The sequence below is a fragment of the Macrobrachium rosenbergii genome, chromosome 59 (genome assembly GCF_040412425.1).
Source record: "Macrobrachium rosenbergii isolate ZJJX-2024 chromosome 59, ASM4041242v1, whole genome shotgun sequence".
In the NCBI taxonomy this organism is placed as follows: domain Eukaryota; kingdom Metazoa; phylum Arthropoda; class Malacostraca; order Decapoda; family Palaemonidae; genus Macrobrachium; species Macrobrachium rosenbergii.
In genome coordinates this window covers 5,240,208-5,267,707 of record NC_089799.1, presented here as the reverse complement: position 1 = coordinate 5,267,707, position 27,500 = coordinate 5,240,208, and the positions used below count along the sequence as shown (strand labels likewise).

General features: G+C 37.3%; 1 protein-coding gene across 3 annotated transcripts in view; it reads left to right on the top strand.

Annotated features, from left to right (window-relative positions):
- LOC136837487 (FMRFamide receptor-like) overlaps window positions 1-15,137 on the top strand; it is a 144,998-nt gene extending 129,861 nt beyond the window's left edge. For all 3 annotated transcript variants that reach the window (XM_067102280.1, XM_067102279.1, XM_067102281.1), the window contains exons 3-5: window positions 7,679-8,045; window positions 9,292-9,459; window positions 14,423-15,137. In XM_067102280.1, coding sequence (XP_066958381.1) covers window positions 7,679-8,045; window positions 9,292-9,459; window positions 14,423-14,968 — 1,081 coding nt within the window. In that variant the 3' untranslated portion in view covers window positions 14,969-15,137. The remainder of the gene's footprint in view (window positions 1-7,678; window positions 8,046-9,291; window positions 9,460-14,422) is intronic.
- Window positions 15,138-27,500: the final 12,363 nt, after the last annotated feature.

The window sequence follows — 27,500 nt, the reverse complement described above, 5'->3', positions numbered from 1 at the left end:
ATATGATTTAAAATTCCGATGACCTATAAATATTGATATAATACCGTGAATAGTTTATGCACTCAGTGCATATTGACATTCAAGAATACAAAATTCAGATTCCAGATCCACCTGCTACGGTTATAAGTGAATGGTTGCTCTTTCAGTTTTATATCCAATTTCCGTATTTTCATAGAGTAGTCCTAATATTTATTAGAAAATGCTGAGAATACTACCCATAATTATTATGTATATGGATCGCAAATTCCACCGAATTGCCAGGAAATAATATTTTCATCATCAACAATCATCTTTATCATTCTTCCACGAATGCTTGAAATTATAAAAATTACATCTTCAGTCGTAATTGATTAATATTTCCGTTGTTTATCTGTTTCGAAGGTTAGTATAAACAAGAAAGTCCATTAGTAGATTGTCATGAAGATTTCCCAGGAAAGTTGGCCACGGGTCATATGCCTGCCAATTTCATTCGGCGCTTAAAATGATTGGTGTCATCGTTTATCAAAAGGGGGAAACGTTTCGTGTGCCTAAGTTGCGTCATCTTTAGGGTCTGACGCAGACGTTAAATTTCCTTGGCTATTTAAATCTTTGACACAGATTTCCTTCTAGTTCTTGGCGAGGTGCAGCCATGGGTAACTGAGTGTATGCTTCATCTTTGAAGCAAAGGAGTGTTACCTCTTCTTTTTCATGGTGACTTGGAGCTAGATTTAGATCAAAGAAGGGTGGAACTTCCTTACGAAGATATCTGTAGGTATCCGCTGCTTGATCTGGCAGTTGATTTTTCAGGAATTTTTGCAACAAGTCGATCATGAACCTTGGTCTCAACTGTAGGCATCTGAGGCATACGTCACTTTAGAATTTTGAGATGTATTTATCTATTCTTGATTCAGCTGATGGAATGGGCGATCGTCTTGAAATGATGCATAGAGCATCACTATCTTTTACCTTGTTGTGACCAGAATACCTAAAGGATTCTCATCCCACAGAACTCAGAGATAATATTCAATTATTGTCTTGTAGTTCATCACTCTACCTCACTCTCAGGAGAAAGGCATTCAGCTTGACAAAGACATCTTCTACAATGCACTGCCAAAAATAAAGTTTCTTCCTCTTACACCGACAAAGGAGACGTTACCCCAAGTCAAGCCTCAGAGAAAAATCTCTGTCACGACGTTGCCGATCTGTCATAACAAGCAGGAGTATGCCAGCTATGACCGGAGGCTATCAATCAACGAGAAAAAGTTTCATTCATAAGTCCTCGAAAAATAATGAAGAGCCGTCAGACCACTGGAGAACCTGTCTGCAGTTGCCAGCATTCCTTAAAAGTAGTCGGCTGGGTATTGCCCATGAATCATAAGTTACCTGAGGAGATCTCATTGCTATCTCTCTACAGATGGTGCCGCCGACATTCCTGTGCTTGGCGCTTAAAGAGAGACAGTCCTTGCTCCTTGTAGGGGTTTAGGGAAGGTACCCTGACTTTTTGGGGACATGTAGATGGCGTCCTGCTATCCTTATAGGATGCGTTTCGGGGACCATAAAGATGCTGGTGTTATATCCTTTTGGAGTGCGTCTTTTGGTTGATGTCATCTCTCTTCCTCAAACCTGACAACTGAATAGGCAATCAAAGGATGGAGTTGTAGTTTTTGATGATCTTTTGGCTTCATGATTTAAGGTTTTCTATGAGGAAGCCATTTTTGATTGATCAGGAACTGCGTTTATTTTCAAACGAATACACGCAGTTTGTTTGTTCGCAATGGAATATATTTTTCAGTCAGTTATAGTTCTACAAAATACCCTTTTAAGTCTAATTCTTGGATTTCTTGAAAAATACAAAAATACCTCACTGAGAGAGAGAGAGAGAGAGAGAGAGAGAGAGAGAGAGAGAGAGAGAGAGAGAGAGAGAGAGAGATTCATTAGGTCTTAAATATCCTATGAAAAATAAAGTCGAATTGTTTTCTGATTCACTTGGCGGAATTTTAACTCTGATTCTTGGATTTCTTAAAAAAATACGAAAGAACCTCACTGAAGAAGAAGAAGAAGAAGAAGAAGAAGAAGAAGAAGAAGAAGAAAGAAGAAGAAGAGAGAAGAGAGAGAGAGAGAGAGAGAGAGAGAGAGAGAGAGAGAGAGAGAGAGAGAGAGAGAGAGAGACTTCATGGAACTCAGCATCCCGAGAATTTTTAGTGGTTATCAGAATTTAGGTCACCTCCGTGTAGCCAGAGGAAGATAAAATCTGGCCTCAAATGAGCTTCCAAATCATTTTAGAGATAACGAGAATATTAAACATCTCATTACGTATATTTCTCAGCATCCTTAAAGTGGTATGCAAATACTCCTCTGCCTTCAATAACCTTGACCTTTAGAGATCAAGCACATTACAAATTCCCTCACAGTTCCATCAATTTACCCACAATGAAATTCATGTAACCAATGCATAAATTACATCCAATTCCATTCATTTACAAAAAAAAAAAACACTTGATTATCCTCTTAACAAGCTGAATATCGATCCTGGGGTCATCCCTCTCTGGGTGGAAGTCCTGATGAAGGTGGGTGGGGAGAGGTGGTACAGGTTTATGAACCGGAACTTTCATTTTTGGCAAAAGATCTTTCGTTGGTGATAATTTCCACCTTCGAACTCACCCACATCCCCTCATCAGGAGTCTGGTAAACAATAATTATCGTTAGGGACTATTCAGAGGAAGTGTGACATTTGGAAATAGCTCTGATTACTAGACACCGCTGGACGGGAGTGAATCTGTAATTGTTGACACATCGTCAGTTCCCTGTTGTACAGAACGCTCCCATGAGCACGAACGAGGTCTTATTGACGGATACAAAAGGAGTCAATCAGAGATGTATGGAGAGGAAAGACTGATTTGAAACTGCAATTAGGACTCTCGTTATGTCAGTTGTTCCATACTCTTGCTTTATAAAATTCAAGGTAGACATTAATTGTAAACTGATTTTACGACAGTTGTTCCTTGCTGTTGCTTTATAATTTAATATTCACATATACTGTACGTCATGCTTATTGTCTGGTTTCAGTACACGGATTATTGACTGAGCCATTATTTTTTCATTTTCTTCCTATCTTGTCATCTTGTTTCATTACTTCGCAATTATATGTAATAATTTAGAAAATAGACTAGCCCAATATTTTTATGAAGTCCTAAATACAGATAGAAATTCACTTCTTGAAAAAGTGGCATTTATAGGAATCAGTGAGAAAGTATGTTAGGCAGGAGAAGAATAATAGTACTGCATATCAGTGTTATAAAATATAGATTGAATAGATGATATGACTTTTTTATTTTAATTTTCCTTACTAAAGGGTAGTGCTATCCGTGCACCTCACGCGGTGCACTGTAGGTAATACTTAAGGTTCTTTGCGGCGTCCCTTCGGCCCCTAGTTGCAACCCCTTTCGTTCCTTTTAATGTACCTTCATTCATATTTCCTTTCTTCCATCTTACTTTCCTCAACCCTCTCCTAGCAATTGCTTCGTAGTGCACCTGCGAGGTTTTCCGCCTGTTGCACCTTTTCAAAGTTCCTCGTTGGGAGAGTGGGTTCCGTTCTTAGCTAGCACTCTGCTGGCTGCGAGTTCGAATCTCCGAACGGCCAATGAAGAATAAGAGGAATTTATTTCTGGTGATAGAAATAATTTCTCGCTATAATTTGGGTCGGATTCCACAATAAGCTGTAGGTCCCGTTAATAGGTAATCAACTGGTTCTTAGCCACGTAAAATAAATCTAATCCTTCGGGCCAGCCCTAGGAGAGCTGTTAATCAGCTCAGTGGTCTGGATAAATTAAGGTATACTTACTTTACACTTTTTCAAACCGTTTTATTTCTCGTAATTTCCGTTTCAGCGCAGAATGACATCACAGATTCCATCGCTTGGCCTCTGGACTAAATTTAATATCCCAATTCCCTTCAGTCATTCTTTTTTTCCCCAGACTGGTATTTTCACACTTACTGTAGGTCAGTGTATTCGTGCGTGAAGCACCTTCGAAATTTGCAGAAAAGGCTTAATTAGATTGAATAGATATTATTTCTATTTTAATGATCCGTTCTCAGTATTCCTGAACTTTTATTTTCACATTTGCTATGGGAAAATATATTTGTGTGCATATCTTTCGCACCTTAAAACTTGACAAAATATGTTTAATTAGATTAAGTTGATAATATTTATACCAAAATTCAAAATTATTTCTGTCGCACCTTAAAACCTTGCAAAAAAGTTTAACCAGATGATTTTTATTTCAAAACTCAAAATTTTTATTTCTAAATATTTTGTATTTCTAAATTCCTGAACGGGTATTTCGCACCTTAAAACCTTGCAAAAAAAAGTTTAATTAGATCAAACGGATTTTGATATCAAAATTCAAAATTTCGTTTCTAAATTTTTATTTTTGTATTTCTAAATTCCTGAATGGGTATTTTGCATTTTAAAACTTTGCAAAAAAATATGTTTGATTAGATTAAGCAGATAATTTTTATTTCAAAATTCAAAATTTTTATTTCTAAATTTTTATTTTTGTATTTCTAAATTCCCGAACGGGTATTTTCGCAACTTCGAATTTTTCAGAATATGTTTTATACAAATCTTACGGTTCTGTCGATGAATTTAGCGCCTTTGCTTGAAGCCTTTGCTTGAAGTGTTCGTCGGTCCCTCGAGTGTCCGACAACTTGAGTGCGTGCGTGCATTTAACGGCGTGGCGGGAAACGTGCTCAAGTGCTCGTGAGTGCATTTGTATGAATAGGAATAAGATTTATTCACAGACGTTTTTATGAAAATGCTTGCTTGTAACTGGTATGGTGGTGGAATTAAATTATTGGTGTGGGATTCTGTTACGTTTATCAGATGCACATAGATTAATAGTATATATGTATCTATGTATATATATATATATATATATATATACTGTATATGTATTAAATATATAATTTATATATGTGTGTATGTGTATAAATATTATATATGTATATCTAAATATATTATCTTCTTTTTAACGTGCTTTTTTCCCATTTATATATATTTACACATATATATATTATACATATATAATATATATATATATATATATATAAAACTATTTATATATATATATATATATATATATATATATATAATATATATATATATATATATATATATATATATATATATATATATATATATATATATATATATATATATATATATATATATTGTGTGTGACTCAAATTATAGGAAGAAAATTCAGTCAAGTGACTCAGGAGACATTTCAATTTTATTTTCCACAAAATGTCTAAGATCTCTCTCTCTCTCTCTCTCTCTCTCTCTCTCTCTCTCTCTCTCTCTCTCTCTCTCTCTCTCTCTGTACCATTACTTCTCAGATCCAGTCATCAGAAAGTGCAGTTTAAATGAGACCAACAATTTCTCTCTTTGTGTCGTCAAAATCTGCCCTGACAATATCCAACATGACGTTAATCTTCCAGAAAATAGAATTCTGGAAAGTGAGATTGCTGGAAAATCAAATTCAGGAAAATAAAATTCTGGGAAATCAAGGTATGTGGTATTAATCTTCCAGAAAATCTAATTCTGGAAAAAAAAATTCAGGAAAATCAAATTCTGGAAAATCAGAATGCCTAGATATTAAGATCGACCTTCTTTCCAAAAAAAGTTGATGACGTTGCAATCTTGAATGTGGAGGAATAATCGATTTTACTGCTTCCTTTCAGGGTACGATTAGCGTTGAAAATAAACACAAGATACGTAAAGATTAAAATTAATTATTGAAAAGCTGTGTGTTATTTGAACTGTTAGTTGAAGCACTGGGAGGTATGAGGCCATTCAGCGCTGAAACGGAAATTGAGAGTGAAAGGTTTGAAAGGTGTAACAGGGGGAAAACCTCTAAGCAGTTGCACTATGAATCAATAGTTAGAAGAGGGTGGAAAGCAAGATGGAAGAAAGAGAATTTGAAAGGAGGTACAGTCAAAGGAATGAAAGGGGTTGCAGCTAGGTGGGGGGGGGACTTGGAAGGCACGCTGCAAAGAACCGTAAGTAATGCCTGCCGTGCACTGCATGAGGTGCACTGACGGCACTATCCCCTTACGGGGTTGAACTGTTAGTGGACTCTTGCCTAAGTTGCACGAACATAGACCTTATAATTCTTGAGCTTAACAGTCACTCTGACAATCCATACAACTGAGGTGACTCAGCGACTTGAAGTCATTAATCCTTGCCTACACCCTATCATCAAAATGAACAGTGTGTTTTCTTATCAATATGATTTGTTACCTGCTGGCAGGAAAAATGATGATTCTAAGCGCTTAGTGTTGATGATAGTCATCAGTTTCATTTAATTGCTTCTGTGCTTTTCTTTGGGGGGGGGGAGGTACTGTTTATTGACACATAGTGTACTTTATTTCCAAATAAAACACCTCCAATTTTTTTCTTTTGGGAAAAAAGATAATGTTTATTCGTACATAATGGACTTCATTTCCAAATGTACCATCTCTAATTTTTTTTCTTTTTGGGAAAAAAGATAATGTTTATTCAACAGTTATATTTATTTCCATTTAAAATCTTTTTACTTTATCGATATTAATTTTTTTTCTTTTGGGAAAAAAGATAATGTTTATTCATACATAATGGACTTTATTTCCAAATGTACCATCTCTAATTTTTTTTTTTTGGGAAAAAAGTTAATGTTTATTCACACAGTTATATTTATTTCCATTTAAAATCTTTTTACTTTATCGATATTCATTTATTTCTGTTTAACTTAGCTTCAGGTGATATAATCATGATTCAAAATATTGTTTTTTTTTTTCAGAATTCTAGGTATGATGTTTTAAAAGTTAAAGCACGAATTGCATCACTGAATATCTTAAACTATGCAATTATCAATTCTGCCCTAAAATGGAAAACTGCAGTATCTGCAAGATTTTCGAAATTGAGATATGCCACCTACTGGGCTCGTGAAACACTAATGCACAAGCTACTGCAGTTTCAGAATGACTCTTCAATCCTTTATTTAGGGGGTCCCATTTGCAGTATCTGGAAAGTCAGTAGTAAGGCAAGGGGAAATTGCAATATCTACCATTTTTCTCAGTTTTGTATTTTTGCAGATACTGCGGTCTTCCATATTAGGGCAGTATACCTTTAATCAAGTCTTATGAAGAACTAATCAGATCTTTACATCATGAGATCTTACCTGAAAGTCAGATCTCACTCTGAAAAATCAGATCTTTGAAGAACCTCTAAAGAACCTGAAGAACCTCTAATCAAATCTTACCTACCTAATCAGGTTTTACCTGAAGAACCTCTAATCAAATCTTACCTGAGGGACCTCTAATCAGATCTTACCTGAAGAACCTCTAATCAGGTCTTACCTGAAGAACCTCTAATCCAATCTTACCTGAAGAACCTCTAATCATATCTTACCTGAAGAACCTCTTATCCAATCTTACCTGAAGAACCTTTAATCCAATCTTACGTGAAGAACCTCTAATCAAATCTTACCTGAAGAACCTCTAATCAAATCTCACCTGAAGAACCTCTTATCAAATCTTATCTAAAGAAACTCAAACCAGATCTTACCTGAAGAACCTCAAATCAGATCTTACCTGAAGAACCTCTAATCAGATCTTACCTGACGAAACTTGACGTATCTCCCCGCTTCTCCTCCCGCAGTACAAAAATGCGCTCCTCCATCAACTGCTGCCTGATCGGGCTGACGTCCTTCGACATGATCGTCACTTTCACGTCGATCCTGATGCTGGCGCTGCCGGAGATCAGCGAGTACACGGGCACCATGACCTGGTACACGAGGGGCTTGTTCCAGAAGTCGATGCCCTTCGTCTACCCTCTGGGGATGATCGCTCAGACGGGCTCCATCTACCTGACGGTGACCGTGACTGTAGAGAGGTACGTGGCCGTCTGCCTCCCCTTCAAGGCCAGGACGCTCTGCACGTACGGAAGGGCGAGGATCTACGTCGTGGCCGTTGCCTTGTTCTCCGTCGTGTACAACCTTCCGAGGTTCTGGGAGGTTACTTACAAGGTGAGTGAGTCTGCTGGTTTGATTCTCGAGGTGCCAACGTCCTCTCGAGTGGAGTCTTTTGCTTACTGGATTGTCATGTATTAATAATAAAGAGAAGTCTTTTGTTTAATGGATTGTCATGTATTAATAATAAGTGATACCAATTTTTTGTAAGTGGAGTCTTTTGTTTGATTGTTTATTAATAATAATAAGTGATACCAACTTCCTTTTAAGTGGAGGCTTTTGTTAAAATCTTTTGTTTAATTGATTGTCATTTATTAATAATAAATACAAATTTTCTTTTAAGTGGAGTCTTTTGTTGAAGTCTTTTGTTTAATTGATTGTCATGTATTAATAAGTGATACCAACTTCCTTTTAAGGGAATTCTTTTGTTTAATTGATTGTTATTTATCAAGCAAAAGAACCCACTGTTGTTGCTATTAATCATAACTGTAAAAATGTTACAGTCTGTTTTGAAATACTGATTTTGAATGTTTTGAAATACTGATTTTGAAACTTTGGTGTGTATGAATTTACTGTATTTCCGGGTCCTACAGCTTTCAATAGGTCTGTATGAAAATACATCAAATAAATTATACATGTACGCCATACAGTTTTCCTTTTAAAATCATATTGAATGTAAGATTATTTCATTTTAACTTCACTTACAATCCCTACAGGTTTCAAGGGGTCTGTGAAAATACATTATACATGTATGCCATACAGTTTTCCTCTATACATGTATGCCATACAGTTTTCCTTTATACATGTATGCCATACAGTTTTCCTTCAATCATGTATGGCATACAGTTTTCCTTCATACATGTATGCCATACAGTTTTCCTTCATACATGTATGCCATACAGTTTTCCTTTATACATGTATGCCATACAGTTTTCCTGTATACATGTATGCCATACAGTTTTCCTTTTAAAATCGTATTGAATGTAAGATTATTTCATTTTAATTTCACTTACAATCCCTACAGCTTTCAATAAGTCTGTATGAAAATACTTTAAATACATTATACATGTATGCCATACAGTTTTCCTGTATAGATGTATGCCATACAGTTTTCCTTTATACATGTATGCCATACAGTTTTCCTTTATACATGTATGCTATACAGTTTTCCTTTATACATGTATGCCATACAGTTTTCCTGTATACATGTATGCTATACAGTTTTCCTATTAAAATCGTATTGAGTGTAAGATTATTTCACCTTTTTAACCCCCTCCCCCTTTTTCTCTTAATTACCGGACAGGTGTGTCACTTGGCGGACACGGGGGACGATCTCGTGATCGTCGTGGCGTCCGCCCTGAGAAGTAATCCGCACTACAAGGAAGTCTACATCATGTGGATGTATTTAGTCGTCATGTACCTGGTACCATTCCTCAGCCTCCTGATCTTCAATTCCTTCATCTACGGCAAGGTTTGTGTGTCTGGGTGTCTTTCGTTATGAGGGAAGGAAAGAAGAGGAAGAAGAAGAAAAGTTTCTTTTAAGATAAAAAAAAAATGGTTTTTACTGAGGAGAGGAAGAAGGCTTTTATTTAGGAAGAAACTGTTTTTACTGAGATGAAATGGTGTTGTATAGAATTATTAGCACGCCTCTTTTTTTTTTTGTCTCCCACCACGAGCAACACCTACTTGCACACCCACACCCACATACACTCGCACCTCTTCTCCCCTATCCCCTTACCTTTGTAACTTGTGCTAAATAAACTCTACGGGTTTATCATACCTCATTTCACGTACTCGAGACCATAGAAATATATTATTGAAATTGCTTTTCTTTCCTGTGATTAATTATGCTGTATCAAGGTTTAGACAGTCAAAACAATAATACCTGGATAAAACGGACAGTCACCACAGTAATACCTGGATAAAATGGACAGACAACACAGTAATCCTTGGATAAAAGGGACAGACAGTACAATAATCCTTGGATAAAAGGGATAGAGAGTACAGTAAGCCTTGGATAAAAGGGACAGACAGTACAGTAATCCTTGGATAAAAGGGACAGACAGTACAGTAATCCTTGGATAAAAGGGAAAGACAGTACAGTAAGCCTTGGATAAAAGGGACAGACAGTACAGTAAGCCTTGGATAAAAGGGACAGACAGTACAGTAAGCCTTGGATAAAAGGGAAAGACAGTACAGTAAGCCTTGGATAAAAGGGACAGACAGTACAGTAATCCTTGGATAAAAGGGACAGACAGTACAGTAATCCTTGGATAAAAGGGACAGACAGTACAGTAAGCCTTGGATAAAAGGGACAGACAGTACAGTAATCCTTGGATAAAAGGGACAGACAGTACAGTAAGCCTTGGATAAAAGGAGCAAACAGTATAGTAAGCCTTGGATAAAAGGGATAGACAGTACAGTAAGTCTTGGATAAAAGGGACAGACAGTACAGTAAGCCTTGGACAAAAGGAGCAGACAGTACAGTAAGCCTTGGATAAAAGGGACAAGTCAGCACAGTGATACCTGGATAAATGGGACAGTCACCATAGTAATACCTGGATAAAAGGGACAGTCAGCACAGTAATACCTGGATAAACGGGACAGTCTCCATAGTAATACCTGGATAAAATGGACAGTCATCACAGTAATACCTGGATAAAATGGACAGTCATCACAGTAATATCTGAATAAAATGGACAGTCAGCACAGTAATCCTTGGATAAAAGGGACAGACAGTACAGTAATCCATGGATAAAAGAGGCAGACAGCACAGTAATCCTTGGATAAAAGGGACAGACAGTACAGGAATCCTTGGATAAAGGGGACAGACAGCACAGTAATCCTTGGATAAACGGGACAGTCAGCACAGTAATCCTTGGATAAAAGGGACAGACAGTACAGTAATCCTTGGATAAACGGGACAGTCAGCACAGTAATCCTTGGATAAAAGGGACAGACAGTACAGTAATCCTTGGATAAAAGGGACAGTCAGCACAGTAATCCTTGGATAAAAGGGACAGTCATCACAGTAATCGTTGGATAAAAGCGACATACAATACAGTAATCCTTGGATAAAAGGGGCAGTCAGCACAGTAATCCTTGGATAAAAGGGACAGTCATCACAGTAATCGTTAGATAAAAGGGACAGTCATCACAGTAATTGTTGGATAAAAGTGACTGACAATACAGCAATCCGTGGATAAAAGGGACAGTCAGCACAGTAATCGTTGCATAAAAGGGACTGACAATACAGCAATCCGTGGATAAAAGGGACAGTCAGCACAGTAATACTTGGGTAAATGGGACAGTCACCATAGTAATACCACCTGATAAAAGGGACAGTTAGCACAGTAATGTAGCGAAGGCGTAAGTAAGAGGATGCGTCCACTAACTTACTTATTTATTCAAACAACAAAGAGACACGGACCCCCACACACCGTTCATCTCACCTGGCCTGCTAATCTCCTCACAATGAGATCTCCACATGTCAAGCACACGCATACAAGAAACATAGGAAATGTCACGCATTCTTTATACACATATTCATGTTCATGTTATTGTTTTGTTATATGTATCATCCTTAGCATAAGCATTACAATGTCAGCATTCCAGCTATATGTGAAATATCTTCATTCTTGTTTTGTATACCGATTTATGTATGTTTTTCTATCCTCCAACAAACACAGTTGGTTGTACTCTGACCTCTGGTTTGTTCACCTTGTGTCAGGCACTACATTTCCGTTCGTAAGAACTATTGACCTGTCTGTTTGTTGTTTGAATAGATTAGTAAGTTTGTATCCCTTCAGCAGATCTATTTTGGTGAAGATCTTTGCACCATTCGTTTGGTTGGTTATATCTGCTGTGTTCGGCAACGGGTATCCGCTTCTTTTTGATGTTCAGGTGCAGGTAGTCTCCGCACGGGCACCATGTTCCGTCGGGTTTCGGTACCACGTGGGGGGGGCGTATGCCTATGGGCTGGGGGCATTTTGGCATATTCTTGCATTCTCCATTTCTCTGAACACTTGTTTTGCATAGGCAAGCTTGTCTGGGGCTAACCGTCTGAAGCGTGTGTGGACAGGGGATGGGGGGGGGGCTTCCATTTCTATATGGTGCTGCATGTTATGTTTTGCTGGTCTGGTTAGGTCATGCTGTAGGTCGTCTTTGAAGACTCCTTGGTAGTCTTGGAGAAGTTGGCGTATCTCTGGCGGTGGGGTAGCTGCTGCGATGGGGCCTATTTGTCGTCTCAGCTGTTGCGGTAACAATGTGGTGGTGGGTTGTTTTCACAGCTGTTGAGGAAATGATATTGGAGCTGTTTTCGGGATCATGTTTTGATGCTACGTCCACTAGCAGGTAGTGTGCTTTCAGGAAGTCTGTTCCTAAAAGTGCTACCGTCACGTCTGCTGCGGTGAAGGTCCAACTGTAGTCTTTCCTGTTGAATGACACATTCATATCTCGTTTCCCTTACATCTTGAGTGGCACCCCACTGGCAGTGGATACGTGGAGGTTGGTGGGCGGGGACGGGGTTGAGTTGTTCATGTGGGCTGGCTGGCACAAATGATTTGCTTGCCCCAGTGTCCACAAGGAATTGTATTCAACCTTTCATCCCAGGCGAAGAAACACACGTAGCCCTTGCGTGTATCTGGAAGAAAGAGAGCGGTAAGCAGGCGCAGCCTCTCTTAAGAGGCAACCGGTCTGCTCACTGCTGACGTTTAGTTGTTTGGGTTGCGGATGCAACCCTCTTGCATGTTTTTTTGAAAACAGGCAGCCTTTGTTACATTTGCATGCCTTTTTACCAAATTTCCAATGGAAAAAGCACATTCCCTGTGGTGGTTTGTTGTCTTCTGTCTGGTCTTCCCCTCGATGAATGGTTTTGGGAAGCTCTGCTTGTGGTTGGGGATGGCTGGTCCCTCTGGGTCGCTGTCGGATTTCGCTGTCAGATTCCATGTCGGTTGACTGCTGGGACCGTCGTGCTGCTGCTGCTATGGATGGCTGGGTGGGTTCCGCTGTCTTGTGGGCCACGTGTACCGTTTCAACCAATTTTAGGATTCTTCGATGGGTACGGTGGAGGCTTTGGGCATGGCCGCCACTGTTTGGTGGGGCAGTTTTGTGAGGAAGACCTCGCTCACCAGGTCCAGGGTTGTCTCGGGTTGGCTGTCTGCAGCGGGTAGTGTAATGAGCCGCAGCAACTGTTGTAAACATGCAATGGCCTCTCGTCTCCTATGGCTGCCCCTACGTTGTTCAGGAATTTCTTGGTTCTTAGGGCAGGTGGCATGCTGAAGGTTGACTTCAGCTGATCCTTCGGTGATTCGTAAGTGACAGGGGTTTGTAGCTCTGTGAGCCATTCTGCGACTTATTCGAAAATGTTGTCTGGCAGGAATTCGAGGAAGGCGTCTGCTTTGATTACTGAGGAGGTGATTTTCTTTGATTGGAAGATTGTCTCTTCCCTGAAGAACCAAGCTTCGAGTTGTGGGGCGTGAATGGGGGCCAGAGGTATGGAGGCAGCATCAACGGTGTCATTGGAGAGGCTGCCTGGAATGGACATCTCTGTGGTCACCAATGTATATCCTCACTCTTGATTCTGTGAAAAACAGAAGTATTTTATTTCTTTACTTATTGTCATTTGCATCTTAAACAGCACAAAAATTTGGGGGGGGGTTAAATACTAGCTGACTTACTGCTTTTTTTCAGCAGTGCAGTATAATTTCATAATCAAAATTTAAAAGAAAACTAAAATTATCTTAAGAGGAGAAAAATACTTCGAATTTTTACAATTTTACAACCAAGGAAACTCTCAACTTCTGTAGCTTCCATAAAATTATTAATGGTTTAACCTAAAGTCTTCATGATAGGAAAGCTAAAACTGTGTATTTCTTACTCTCAGGTCTTTTCAATCAGTATGGTAAAATCTAAATTTAATTTTTTTAAAACTAGTTCCAAAAATAGTAGACATATTGGACAGCTTCTTTCGTCTCTTATTTTAATTTTATGGTTTTAATAAGATTAGAAATTGTTTTCATTTTTGGTTTTCATTTTAGGAAAGCTAACTGAACATTTTTAATACTCTTTTTTTTTATTGCGGAAAATCCCAATGGGTTTCCATAAGATTAGAGATACATAAATTTATGACTTTATTTTATTAAACCTAACTAAACATTTTTATTACTTATTAGGGGTAGTATGCAGAGCAGGGAGACATGTATATTCAGTGTTACTTGGGAGTGTCGTGGGGGGGGGGGGAGGCGAAGCAACCGCCCCCCTGCCAGGTCAGGGCATGGCCCCTTAAGTTAGGTTAGGAAGGTAAGGTCTGGTTAGGTCAGGCCATGGCATTCTAAGAAAAGTTAGGATTTCTCAAGCCTACCCATGTTTCCCTACTATTGCTGAAGAGACTAATTGTCTACTGTAGACGAGACTGATTCCTCCCTACGTTCCAGGTCCGAGCCGCCAACCTGGAAATCCAGCGCCTGAGCAGCCTGCAGAGGAACGAGATAGGCCTAGCCGTCATGCTACTCGTCGTCGTGTCCGTGTTCTTCGTGTGCAACGTCCTCGCCTTCGTCATCAACATCCTGGAGATCTCGGACATCATCATCGACGAGCTCATCATCACCAGCAACCTCCTCGTCACCATCAACTCCTCCGTCAACTTCATCATCTACTGCACCTTCGGGCAGAAGTTCCGCAAAGTCTTCCTGCGGATGTTCTGCTCTCGGCTGGCGCCACCTTCCTTAGTACGAAGTGGCACTAGTCACTATGGCGAGTCTTCTCGTAACGGCGGAGGAGGAGGAGGAGGAGGAGGAGGTGGAGGTTTCACTGAGACGGTCCGCCTCACTTCGTGGAGCGACCACAGGCATAATCAACTGCTGAACCCCCACGATGCTCGAAGGGCATCGTACACCCACTTCGCGCCCGTCTCAGAGGCTGGGTACTGCAAGCGGGATTCCTCCTTCAGCTCGTACGACCGCATCCAGTGCTTCAACTAATTTCATGTCCTCAGCTTCTTTCTATCTAGGTTTAAGGATTATGATTATGTGATACATTTATTTTTTCCACTTTTAGTCTCTTTTGTTCACAGAGAAAAATATTAAGATGTTGTAACTACCTGTATGTAAAAAAAAAAAAAAAAGGCTTCTGAATAAATGTAGTCCATGAGTTTCATTTACTTATTCACATTTTACCATTATCCATGATTTTCACCATCACAATCTTTATCTTCTGACCTCACAATCACAATGTTTTCATAATAAACCGTTTACGACACACTTCTCTTCCTTGTTTAAATATACACTGTACTTCACCTATCGACCCTTCTGTGCTCTTCTCTCGTCTTCTCAATCAAGACCCATTCATTCACCTCAGTTGTGCCCTAGGAAAAGGTAGAAATACGACTCTGTACCCAACGAAAAGTTAAAAAAATGGCTCTGTACCCTGCGAAAAAGGTAAAAATATGGCTCTGTACCCTATGAAAAGGTACAAATATGAACCTGTAACCTACGGAAAAGATACAAATATGAGCCTGTACCCTACAAAAAGGTACAAAAAGATACAAACATGGGCCTGTATCCTATGAAAAGGTTCAAATTTGGGCCTGTACCCTACAAAAAGGTACAAATATGGGCCTGTACCCTACGAAAAGGTACGAACATGGGCCTGTACCCTACGGAAAGGTACAAACATGGCTCTCATTCATTCCTTTTCAATATTTTCCCCGTTTAAAGAGAATGCTTTGATATTGCTGTTATTAAAAATATATGTATACTGTTTAAAAGGACAAAGAAGTCTAAATGATGATTGTTTCTTGTGCACAAAAATAGAGGAATGGAGATACATTGAGTTTTATATTATTATTATTATCATTATTATTATTATTATTATTATTATTATTATTATTATTTATTATTATTATTATTATTATTATTATTATTATTGGTTATGACACAGATTTAAATTAAAAAGTTAGAAATCAGACACACTATATTCTTAACCGAGTCTGGAAAACGAAGTCTCATTTATTGCGAGTGGCAGGAAAGAAGTTATTTTCCACGGTACCCAACTCGAAGAAGTATTTATTTTACACATTTATTTTAAAATAAATCACACCGACACTGAAATAGCAACGAGCTGTAAAATCACTTAATGCTTTAATCCCCTTGAGTACTGGGTTGGAAAATGGCATCGTTTATTTAATGAAAGCAATTCGTATATGACACTAAGTTTATTCACCTGGAAATCTCGTACATTATCGTCAAGAACCAAAATTAAATTTATAATGACAGCATTTATGAAATTCATAAGCCAATATTAATTTGTGGTACAAAAAATACTTTACAATAAGTCATAACTATGAATAATGGACTTCGTAAGAAGGTAAGCAGTGATAGATTCTGATACCTTTTCAAACTAAGAACAGACCACTTGGTGCTACTGAATAGGCCCAGATCAGTCTGGCCATAAAGATGTAGGCCTGGGCCTTTAATACTACTTGTGTTACAGTTTTTATTTGTTTTTGTACAGTTTCTATAACGAATCATAGTCCCAAGTCATCTGACTTGATGAATTCATTTCTGAGGGCCATTAACTTTTAACGGGGTATAGTTTACATACAAAAGTGCACTATTTAGCACGTCATTCAACACTGAATATGAAAAATTCGAATTTGCTTACGAAGATACACTTTGTCACTTCATTCAATACTGAATATGAAAAAATTGAATTTGAGTACGAAGATACACCTAAGAGAAGTAAACATATAATGGTTGAGTTTACACTGTTGGAACAGAGCTACAGGACGAATTTTGAAGAGAGCAAGTTACTATAGTATACAAAAAGCATGGATACAAAAGGTCACTTTATATCTGCCCATGACACTCGGTAACAGGGAAGAAAAATAATAATTCAGTACCCTAGATGGCATAATGAACAAATTAGTTTATTATAAAAGTCATGTCTTTCGGATATGCTCTAAAGTTTTAACGAGGGCATCGGATCACAAAGACTGCGAGAGAAGGATTACTGAAAATCCTCAGATGAGGCGAGGGATTTATTAGCAAGTACCTAGTGGAGGAATAACGTGAACGAGGTCAAGAGGTAGAAAAAATATATATAAAAACGAGGAAACCTACGAGCAGTCGGTCAGTAGTACTATGTAAATTGTTCATCTGTAAGTGTGTCAATAATGAAAATAAAAGAAAAATTCTCCTATTGGGTCTTTTTATCCTGTTATCAAATTGGAACGCGAATGTTCGACTTTTTTTATCAGTGATAATGTAATACGTTAATAAATAATTTATAATAATAATAATAATAATCTCAGAATCCAAGATTCAGTTGCTAACAGTTTTTATGTAATTATTTAGTAATCCTTTCTTACTAGGAAAATAAAATCAGAGAGACTGAGATGAAAGCGAGAGATAATTAATGAAGGAGATAAAGGAACTCGAGAATATCTTTATAAGTAACAAAGTTTATTAGAAAACAAGAGACTGGTAGAAAATAAGTTTTTGGTAAAGTACGAACTTTTTGGGAAAAATAGGAATTTTTGGGAAAACTAGGAACTTTTTGGGAAAATTAAGACCTTTTTGGGAAAATTAGGAACTTTTTGGGAAAATTAGGAACTTTTTGGAAAAAGGAAACTTTTTGGGAAAAATAGGAACTTTCTCGTAAAAATGGGAGCTTCTTGGGAAAGTAATTTTGGGGAAAAATGGGAACTTTTTGAGAAAAATAGAATAGGAACTTTATTGGAAACAAAAACCCTCCTTAGTCTTTCATTTACAAGAAAAATGTCTCTCTCTCTCTCTCTCTCTCTCTGTGTGTGTGCCCATCATCTTCGTCATTTTTCCTGTCTCAAGCAGGCAGATGCGAGAATATTTTTTCCATTATTATTTGTTTATCATTTCATTAAATAAATTTCTTTTTGTTGAAATTCATTTGTATCATCAAAATATACCATAAGAAACCGAAAAAAAGTTCAAAACGAACTCGGACAATTTCGTGAAATTTTGACGATTTTGCAAAAACAGCAAACAGCAACGCATAAGTCTGATTGTTCCTCGCAGTAACCACTGTTTTGGCGGGCAATTTTTGGCGGGAAACTTTGACGTCCAATGACGTCATAAGCTCCTCCCCCCCCGCTGCTTACGTCATGGATTATTGCCATATTTAATGAAATTTCTAACCTTTTTGCGTATATGTTCTATAACGTTTTAAATTCTTTATATAACCACGAGAAAGACGGAAAAAAAAACGTACTCAAGAAAAGGTGGGGAGTTTGGAGTATATCAGACAACAACGCATAAACTGGAGGAACCGTCGGCAATATGCTGTTGATGACGTCATTTGATGACGTCAATACTTGCCATATGCCACCAGCCTTCAAACTTTTAATAGAGATTTATGTAAACATACTGCTTATTTTTATGCTTTCATTTTGTCAAAATGTCTTAACATAAATTTAAAAGGTTAAAAATGTATCTGGAATAATGAAATGCCTTTAGTAGTTATTTATTCGTGATTTTCTTGCATCAAAGAGTTGCTAGCTTTATTTTCAGTGATTTAAAGGGGCAGAGTTTTCTTATCCAAGGAGTCTGGAGAGATAACCAAACAACTATTTAAATTTATAACCAGATATCAACTACAAAATCTAATTTTATTTTTTAATGCATTTCTACTGAAATATATTTATCTTAAAATAAATATTATGGAAAACTAAAAACATTATTGATGCAGAATCAGCTTCTTGTAAGAACTGTTGTTAAGTCAGTTGGCTACAATGGAAGAAGTAACGTCAGAAAAAAAATAGCAAAAAAGACTAACTGGTTACTTCATAGTCGAGAAATACAGAGAATACAGCGTATGGAGGTCGATTTTGTATTTCATTACACCTTCAGGGTCTCTTTATACTTAATAGCTAACAAGGTATAAAAACAAACATTCCTAACGTAACTATTTTTCAAAATTTTCAATGTTTTTTCACGTAAGTGACATCTGGCAATGTTTTCGTCTAAGATGAAGAAGGATGACGTCATCATCCGTTGAAAACAGAACCATCATAGGCATGGGGAGATGCTATACCTGCTTTTAATATGAACAGTTTTTATTGCATATACTTCTTTCTATGTAATGTTAATTATTAAATAATCCGCGCAGATTAATTTCCCACATACAGATACACATTCCCACACTCATACACACCCCCACATACACACACACATATGAGTGGAACAAAGAGAAGAGAGGTACAGTGCGTACGCCTGCAGTACTCTCGTACGTCATACGTGCAGTTCCTCATGGAAATCTACTCATAAGGAGATCGAACGTATTAGGCAACTCCTTACCAACAACGGTTTCGACAACAGACTAATATTATTGAAATTAAACAATTGAAAATCAACATATCATAGTCATTTTAAAGTATGAAGTCAAGATCATGAAAAGGATAATTGCTTACTGTGCCATATCACAATGAGAATGGCCATTTTCCATTCATAGTGATCAATTGCTTGCCAACAGACTGTTTTTTCACAGTTTGAAGGAAAAGGCCGTTTGACTCCCCCAAAAAAACACTTAATATTCAGGTCTTTGTTGCCCCCTTCAATATGGCTGAATTGTAATAAAATGTCTAAATATGGTCATTTCCCATGCATAGCGATCAATTGCTTGCCAATAGGTTGCATTTTTCGCATATTGAGGGAAAAATGAAGTGAATTACATGAAAGAAAGTCTTATCAGAAAGTCTAAGGAGACAGGTAGAGAATGTGGCTTCAAGAATGTATAAGAAAATAAAGGTTCTTAAAATAAAAGATCCAGTTATTTTTCTTATACAGCTTAGCTTCTTTGTCAATGAATAGTAATCAAGATCCCAATTTCTCCATTTCAGTGTTAATATTTATTGATTAAATCATCATTAAAAACAAGCCTTTCCTGAAGCTTATATCTATTATTAATAATAAACCAAAAAAAAAAAAAAAATTAAAGCAAACAAAAATATACATTTTTTACGTCTTTGAAAAAAACAGCCAACAGCAATGCGTAAACTGGAAGAACTCCACACGGGAACTTTGGCTTTCGATGACGTCATTAACTCCTACCGCCAACGTCATGAAAATTCTTGCCGTAAGTGATCGATATTTTAATTCTAAACCCCCGTTTATTTAAGAATATCTCCTCTTTGTGTATATGTCAATTGTCAGAAAGTCTTAGATTCTAAGTAAAATACTTTCAAATAGATTTGAAATGAAGAAATCCCCTTGAAATCCTGTTTATTTGATATTTTTCTCCATGGAAGAGTTGCCAGTTTTGGTCTTAAATGGTGACAAGAGTCGGATTCTCAGCCAAGGAGTCAAGACCAATAGGCAGAGAAACCGCTTAAATTACTGATGGAAGTACATCCATAAAACATAATTTCTTTCTTTAATACCTTTCTATAAAAAAACTATAGCTTTTCAGATCATTATGGTAAGAGATAAACAGCAACTTATGGTGAAAAATCAACATATTAGTGAGAATTTGAGTTCACCCAAATGGCTACATTGGAGGACGGTAGCGTCTGCGTAATGGAATAAAAAGACTAGTTGGTTACTTTCTTGTTTGAGAAATACGGTAAATACTTCGTAATTAGGCCAAGGGGATATAACATTACACTTCCAGTAATTCCATACTTCTGAGAGCTACTATAATGCAAGAGCAGACTTCCCTTAAAGTGAATATCTGTCCCAAATTAAATCTGTTATTTTTACGTAAGTGACATTTGGCAACTGTCTTACACGTAAACAGTGGGAGTAGAAACATTGCTCAAGCTCCATTCATAACTGTGGTGGATGATGTCACCGGAACTATAACACAAAAAAGTACAAAAAAGCGTTTATTGTTTGCTGTTTATCAATTATATTAGTTTATCTCTCTCTCTCTCTCTCTCTCTCTCTCTCTCTCTCTCTCTCTATATATATATATATATATATATATATATATATATATATACTGTATATACCCTTCGTCAATGTTGGTAATCTGTTATGTGGAGCTGTGCCTTGCGAATTAAGCTTGTAATAATAGTAATAATAATGATAACAATAATTAGGGAGGATACCTTCTGCGAGGGCAGTATTGTTGAATATAATTACAGTTAATACTGCATTTAATTAACATGGGGTAGCTGGTGTAATAGGTCTCCTAAGGTCATTTAATAAATACGTTCCGTTGTAATGGTTTGATTTTCTCTGGCCTTTCGATTTGTTCTTATAGACTTGCAGTCATTTACTGAGAGTTTCAAAAGTAACTGAGTAAAGATACAATGTACACAGTTAATTAAAGGATACAGGTAGGTTACAGTTATAGAGTGTAGACCGATATCCTGAATTTTGACTGGACGCCTTTGGAAGCTGCTGCAATCTTCTTAGCTTTGCCGATGGGGTTGCCTGGTGAGGGCTAGGAGAGGAGTGGGGAAAGGGGAAGAAGGGGAGGGGGAAGGGGGGGGGAAGAAGGGGTGGTGGTGTTGGGGGGTGGCTGGGATATCCTCCACTGATGTGACTGGTATGGCAGCCTGCTCTGGAAAGGAGACAGCGCCTGGTGTTATTTCCCTCTCTCTCTCTCTCTCTCTCTCTCTCTCTCTCTCTCTCTCTCTCTCTCTCTCTCGTCAGTTCTTTTATACCTGCCTAAGCATTGGCTGCAGCCACTAAGGCAGGGGCCCAGGTTCGTAGACATTTTATAGATCCTGGAGATGTGACCTGTCGGGGTTTGATGTACACATAAGTCCAGGAAGGGGAAGGTACCACTGAAATCCGTTCGTAAGTGCAGAGAAGAATGGGGCAGTCTTCAAGAGTCCTTGGTATTTTCCAGGTCCCCCTCTCTGTCAAATCACAAAAAAATTGTCATTTATATACCCGTGGTATTGATGAGAGCAGGGAATCTTATTATAAACCATTTCTTCAAGGACAAGCAGAAATTGTCAAACAGCATCCCTAAAGGGAAGAGTCTAGGGTAAAAACCATTTCTTCGACGACACCCATGGAGGTATTGTTAAACAGTACCCCCAAAGAAAATCTGAGGGCATTTCTCAAAGCATGGATCCTTTCTGTGGTCCTATTAATATCCTTAACGAATATTTTCCAATGGGTCTTGTTGATTTCTCGAAATTTTGATTCGCCACTCAGCGTTTAATCCTCTTTCCTGTTAATGTTCGGTGGTGTGGATGAGTCTAAAGGCAGCTAAAGCTGCCTTGTCCGTTCTTATGGTGACCCCTTGGCTTTCTCTCAAGATTTTGGTCGTGCTTTTCATCCCTTTGTTGAGGATGGAGCCTTTGTATGGAGCACCGAGACCGGCAAATACTCATCCTAACCCTACATTAGTCCTGTTATATTCAACAATATCACCCTTAAAGAACAAAGGCTAGTATTACATTCGTCCATCCAAGGAATGTTTTTGTTCGATATGGCTGATGACGTTAAGGAGTTGTGACGTAATGGTTAAGTTGTCAGGTGTCATCTATCTAAAAATGACAGATTTGTGTTTTAATAAACAATCACTTTAGGAATGTCTGTTATTGCATCGTGTTAGCCAGCCACTAAAGTTATGTAAATCACTAGAGGTAAAATGAAATATTTACAGTGCCACCATACTTGGTATTCTCTGTATTTCTCAAACAATAGAGTAACCGACTAGTCTTTTTTTTCGCTGATTTCTCGTTACGTAAGCAGACGCTGCCTTCCTCCATGTAGACAACTGGGAGAAAACGAATTCTTACCAAAATGTTGGATTTTAATCATAAATTGTTGCTCATCTTTCACAATTATCATTTAAAAAGTTATATAAACCTATAGAAAACCATCAGAAATTAAAATTAGATTTTATTGCTTGATTAGCATAAAAATTGCATTGGGTTTTTTGGCTATTACTTTAGAATCCCTGGATAAGAATACGGTCTCAATGCCTTTAAAACCAAAACTGGCAAGTCTTCGATGAATGAAAACATCAAATTATTAATCTTAAAGAGGATTCCTTCATTTAAAACCTATTTGAAAATATCTTATATAGAATTCAAGACTTAGTGACAACGGCCATATGCACAAAGACGAGTTATGTTTAGACAAATGACGGGTTAGAGTTAGACAATTAGTAACCCATGACAACTGTTCCATGACTTTGCAAGCAGGAGTCGTTAATGACGTCATCGACAGCCAATGACAGGACAGGAAATATCCCGCCTAAACAGAAGGAACTGTAGAAAACCGCCAAGTATATGCGTCATAGTTTAACGTCATCATACGCCCACCCTCACTGTTAACGCACTGATGTAGTTGCCAAGTGTCACTCATGAAAAAAAGACTTAAAATTTCGAAAAATCGTTATTTTCTGGGTGTCTGTTCTTACACCGAATCAGCTTTTAGGTATAAAGAACCACTGAGGGTGTAATGGGTTACGAACTAGATTTCCATACACAGTATTCTCTCTATTTCTCAAAAATGAAGGCTACCAGTTAGTCTTTTTCGTCATTATTTTTCACGGACCACCTTCCTCAATTGTAGCCAACTGAATGAACAATAGTTCTTACAAGATAGCTGGTTTTGCATCAATAAGTCTTTTCAATTTGTCATAAAATTCATTTAAATTAAGGTACATTCTAATGCAAAACACATTAAAAAATATAATTAGATTTTTTACTGCATATTTTTTGAAAGCTTTAAGTAGTTTTTTCTGCTCGTCACTCCAGACTCCTTTGATAAGAACACGCCCCCCTTTACCATAAAAATCTACAAATTGGCCACTCTTTAATGCCCGAAAAACACGAATAATTAGCAACTAGAGGCATTTCATGATTTAATATATATTTGCGAATCTTTTATATTTACTTCAAGACTTTTTAATGGCATGCAAGCATAAAAAGAAGCAGTATGTTTACATAAATCGCTTTTAAAAGTTTGATGGCTAGTGGCATATGGCAGCTTTTCATGACGTAACCAGCAAACGTTTTAAATGACGTCACCGAGCTAATGAGAAGACAGCAAATTTCCCGCCAAAACAGAGGTCACTGTGAGGAACAGCCAGGTTTATGCGTTGCTGTTGGCTATTTTTCCAAATTTCACGAATTTTGCCCGTTTTAATTTTTTTGCTATTTGAATGAAATGTTTTTTTCATAAAAAAATTATGAAACCTAGAGGGACAACAATTTTTCATTTATAATTGCATCTTTATAGACCTTTCATTTTTCCACGAATTATTTCGAATGACTAACATTTTTAATATATATCATTTATTAATCAACTATATCTCTCTACCAGTGTCCTTCAATTTTTTATACTTTTCTCAGGTAATTTATCGCATTTTTTTCATGTCCCATCTATATATATATATATATATATATATATATATATATATATATATATATATATATATATATATATATATATATATATAGCGTACATATATATATATATATATATATATATATATATATATATATATATATATATATATATATATATATATATATATATATATATATATATATATATATATATATATATATATATCATTCCTATAATTTTGTTTACTTGCCCCCCCCTCTCTCTCTCTCTCATTTTTGTCACTTAAAGGATGTTGGACTGATGGCAATTTCTTAACATTAAACTCTTAGAGCTAAATCCTTTACAGTTCATCATCTTTCCCCAGGATAATCTTTTTCAAAGTTGGTTTCCAGATCCTCTGAAACACATGACCACGACACAAGTTTGGGCAAACTTCTCCCAAAGTGCAGAAGCCCACTTTGCTTTTGGGGGCAAAATACCCTCTGAATTTTTGAGCAGGAGGTAAAGGAACTTTGCGGAAAACGCTCGGGTCCTTTATACCATTCGTTCTTATATTTATTTATCTTTTGACGTATAAAGAGTATAGAGTAGATGGAGTATGTGGGTTTATTATGATTATCATAATTTTTAATTGCAATTTCTGTTGACGTCAATGGCATTACTTACAGGGTCTGTCTTTTTATTTAGGCTTTGAATCAGCCTATGCTTGTTTTTTTTTTTTCCTCAGGTAAGCTTACCTGAAGAGAAAAATATGTAAAGACTGATTCAAAGTCCGAATAAAAGGAGTCTCTGTGAATAATGCCATTGGCTCCAACAGAAATTTGTTTGAGAGAGAAAATATGCCCAGATAGCATAATTTTGATTTGTATTTTTGAACTTGCGTGATTTGATATTCCTTTGGAAAACTATGATATTGAAATGATAGTTAAGACTGATCTTGTTTATTCAGGCTATTTGCATGGCCATTACATTTGCTATTACTGTCATTAAGACCTTACAGATCAGGTTATTAAGTGAATAAATTAATAATACCATTTTATAAACGTTGACGCGCAGGAACAAAATCAAAGACGTCGGAACTATTTTACTAATTTATATGATTATCTCTGCAACTGGAAAAGTTCTCTTAACAAGGAAGGGCAGGTTAAAGTTGATTTTCGAGCAGTATGGGACATATTAAAATTGATTTTGACGTAGATTAAAGCTCATTCTGAAGCAGATTAAAATTGGTTTTGAGGCAGATTTAGGCTCATTTTGAGGCAGATTACAGTTGATTTTGAGGCAGATTACAGTTGATTTTGAGGCAGATTAAAGCTCAATTTGAGGCAGATTAAAACTAATTTTGAGGTAGATTAAAGCTCATTTGAAGCAGATTAAAGCTCATCTGGGGCAGGTTAAAATTGATTTTGAGGCAGATTAAGGTTGATTTTGAGGCAGATTAAAACTCATTTGGGCTATGCAACGAATATTGACAAAATTGTTCATTATCTTTGGAGAAGGTAATCAAAGAATTCTTACCTCTTAAAGATCGTTAGCAACGCTGAATGTTTCCCTTCACAATTTCCATGGAAAATTGTAGGTTCAGAGTGCCACAAAAATATCGAAATAATACAACAGTCGTTCATGTACATTGCAAGGGGCTGACTGATGGCTGTGAGATTGCTGGGGAAATGTGATTGTCAGGAACTGCAATACTGGGTAGCAGTTGAGAAACAGAATCTGAAATGACAGATACCAGGAATACCAAGTCGAGAAAAGGACAGCGGGAAGGTAAACAAACCAGTAATGATGGTCTCTTGTCTTCTTCTTCTTGTTCTTCTTGTTCTTCTTCTTCTTCTTCAGCTTGATCCCAATTCTGTGTCGCTGTTTTTAATGAGCCTCCTTCAGTTATTTCTATCTTGAACGCTTCATTTTAAATCGATTATGGCAGATTTTTTGCTGACAAAGGGCCTGACTGACTCCAACGCTCCCTACTTATCCGGGATTGGGACCGTCACTGATTTGGGCTGTTTTGGGCACGAACAATCCATAAAAACTGCCAGTATTTACCAAAGGCTGGAGCGTAATCATCTTTCGTTCAGAAGAAAGATGATAGCTCTCATCCAGGACCACATTTCATGCAGAACATAAACTGTAATAGTTGACAGAACCATTCAAAATTTATTATACAAAGTCACTGTACTGTACCTTGACTCTTGCCCATAAATAAAAATACTCCTAACCATCACCTTATAAATTCTTAGCATTTGAAAATAAGACGCTCAGAAGAATATTAGGAATTAATTGGAGGGTGTTAGGCTTAGTGCTTGTTTTGTCAATGGAACGATTGTTCCCTATTTGAAAGTGCACTCCTTTTCCCGGTGGAGATTAATTTTTGTAAACAGAGTTTACGTCTGTTGTCTTCGCTTTGGTAGCGACAGTCAAGTTTGGGTATTCATCGAGTCAGGGTCTAGACAGCATAGCAGCATGACGCGCTTAACAGCAGGTAGTAGTTACCTGTTGGCCCCTGCAGCACTCGGGGATGTGAACTTCGTTCGAGTTTGAGGATGAGTTGATGGCTAACCCTAGTCATCAGTGGAGAGGAGGCATTCCTCTGGGACAGCAGTTTGGCTGTCGCATCGACTCTGCTGTGAACGTCTGTGTTTCGTGGAGATGTTCCTGTTTGCCGTCATGGGGCGGTTTTGACGACTTCACGGCAGTTGTTTGATGATCATCCTCTGTGACCCTTGTTGGTGGTCTGACATCTCTGGGTAGATGTTCAGTTTTGTACTGTAGGAGGATTGTGAATTATTACAGATATTTATGAATTGATTGTTGTGAGTGAATTGGTATTTATGATACTTTGGATTATTATTTATGCTGCTTTATTGAATTCTTAGATATTTGGGTATTTTTGGTTATACCATTATTTGTTAATTGATATTACTTGTAATAATTATGCTGTCTGTAATGTTTGTTTACTTGATGTAGTGTGAGTATTTACTTTGATTTGAATTTTTGATAGTTTGCTTGAGCGGTAATGTTTTCCTTTCAAGTAACTAATTTTGCTACATCTTTATTTATGACTGACTCTTTGATTGTATGATGTATATTTATTGATTTACGCCAGACTTGACTCACTTGTAAATATGTATAGTAGTATTAAGGTTATTTTTGCTCGTTTTGTCGTTCCCCTTACCCTCGTTGTTGTCTCGGCTTCTGCCAGTCTTTCCAGGCC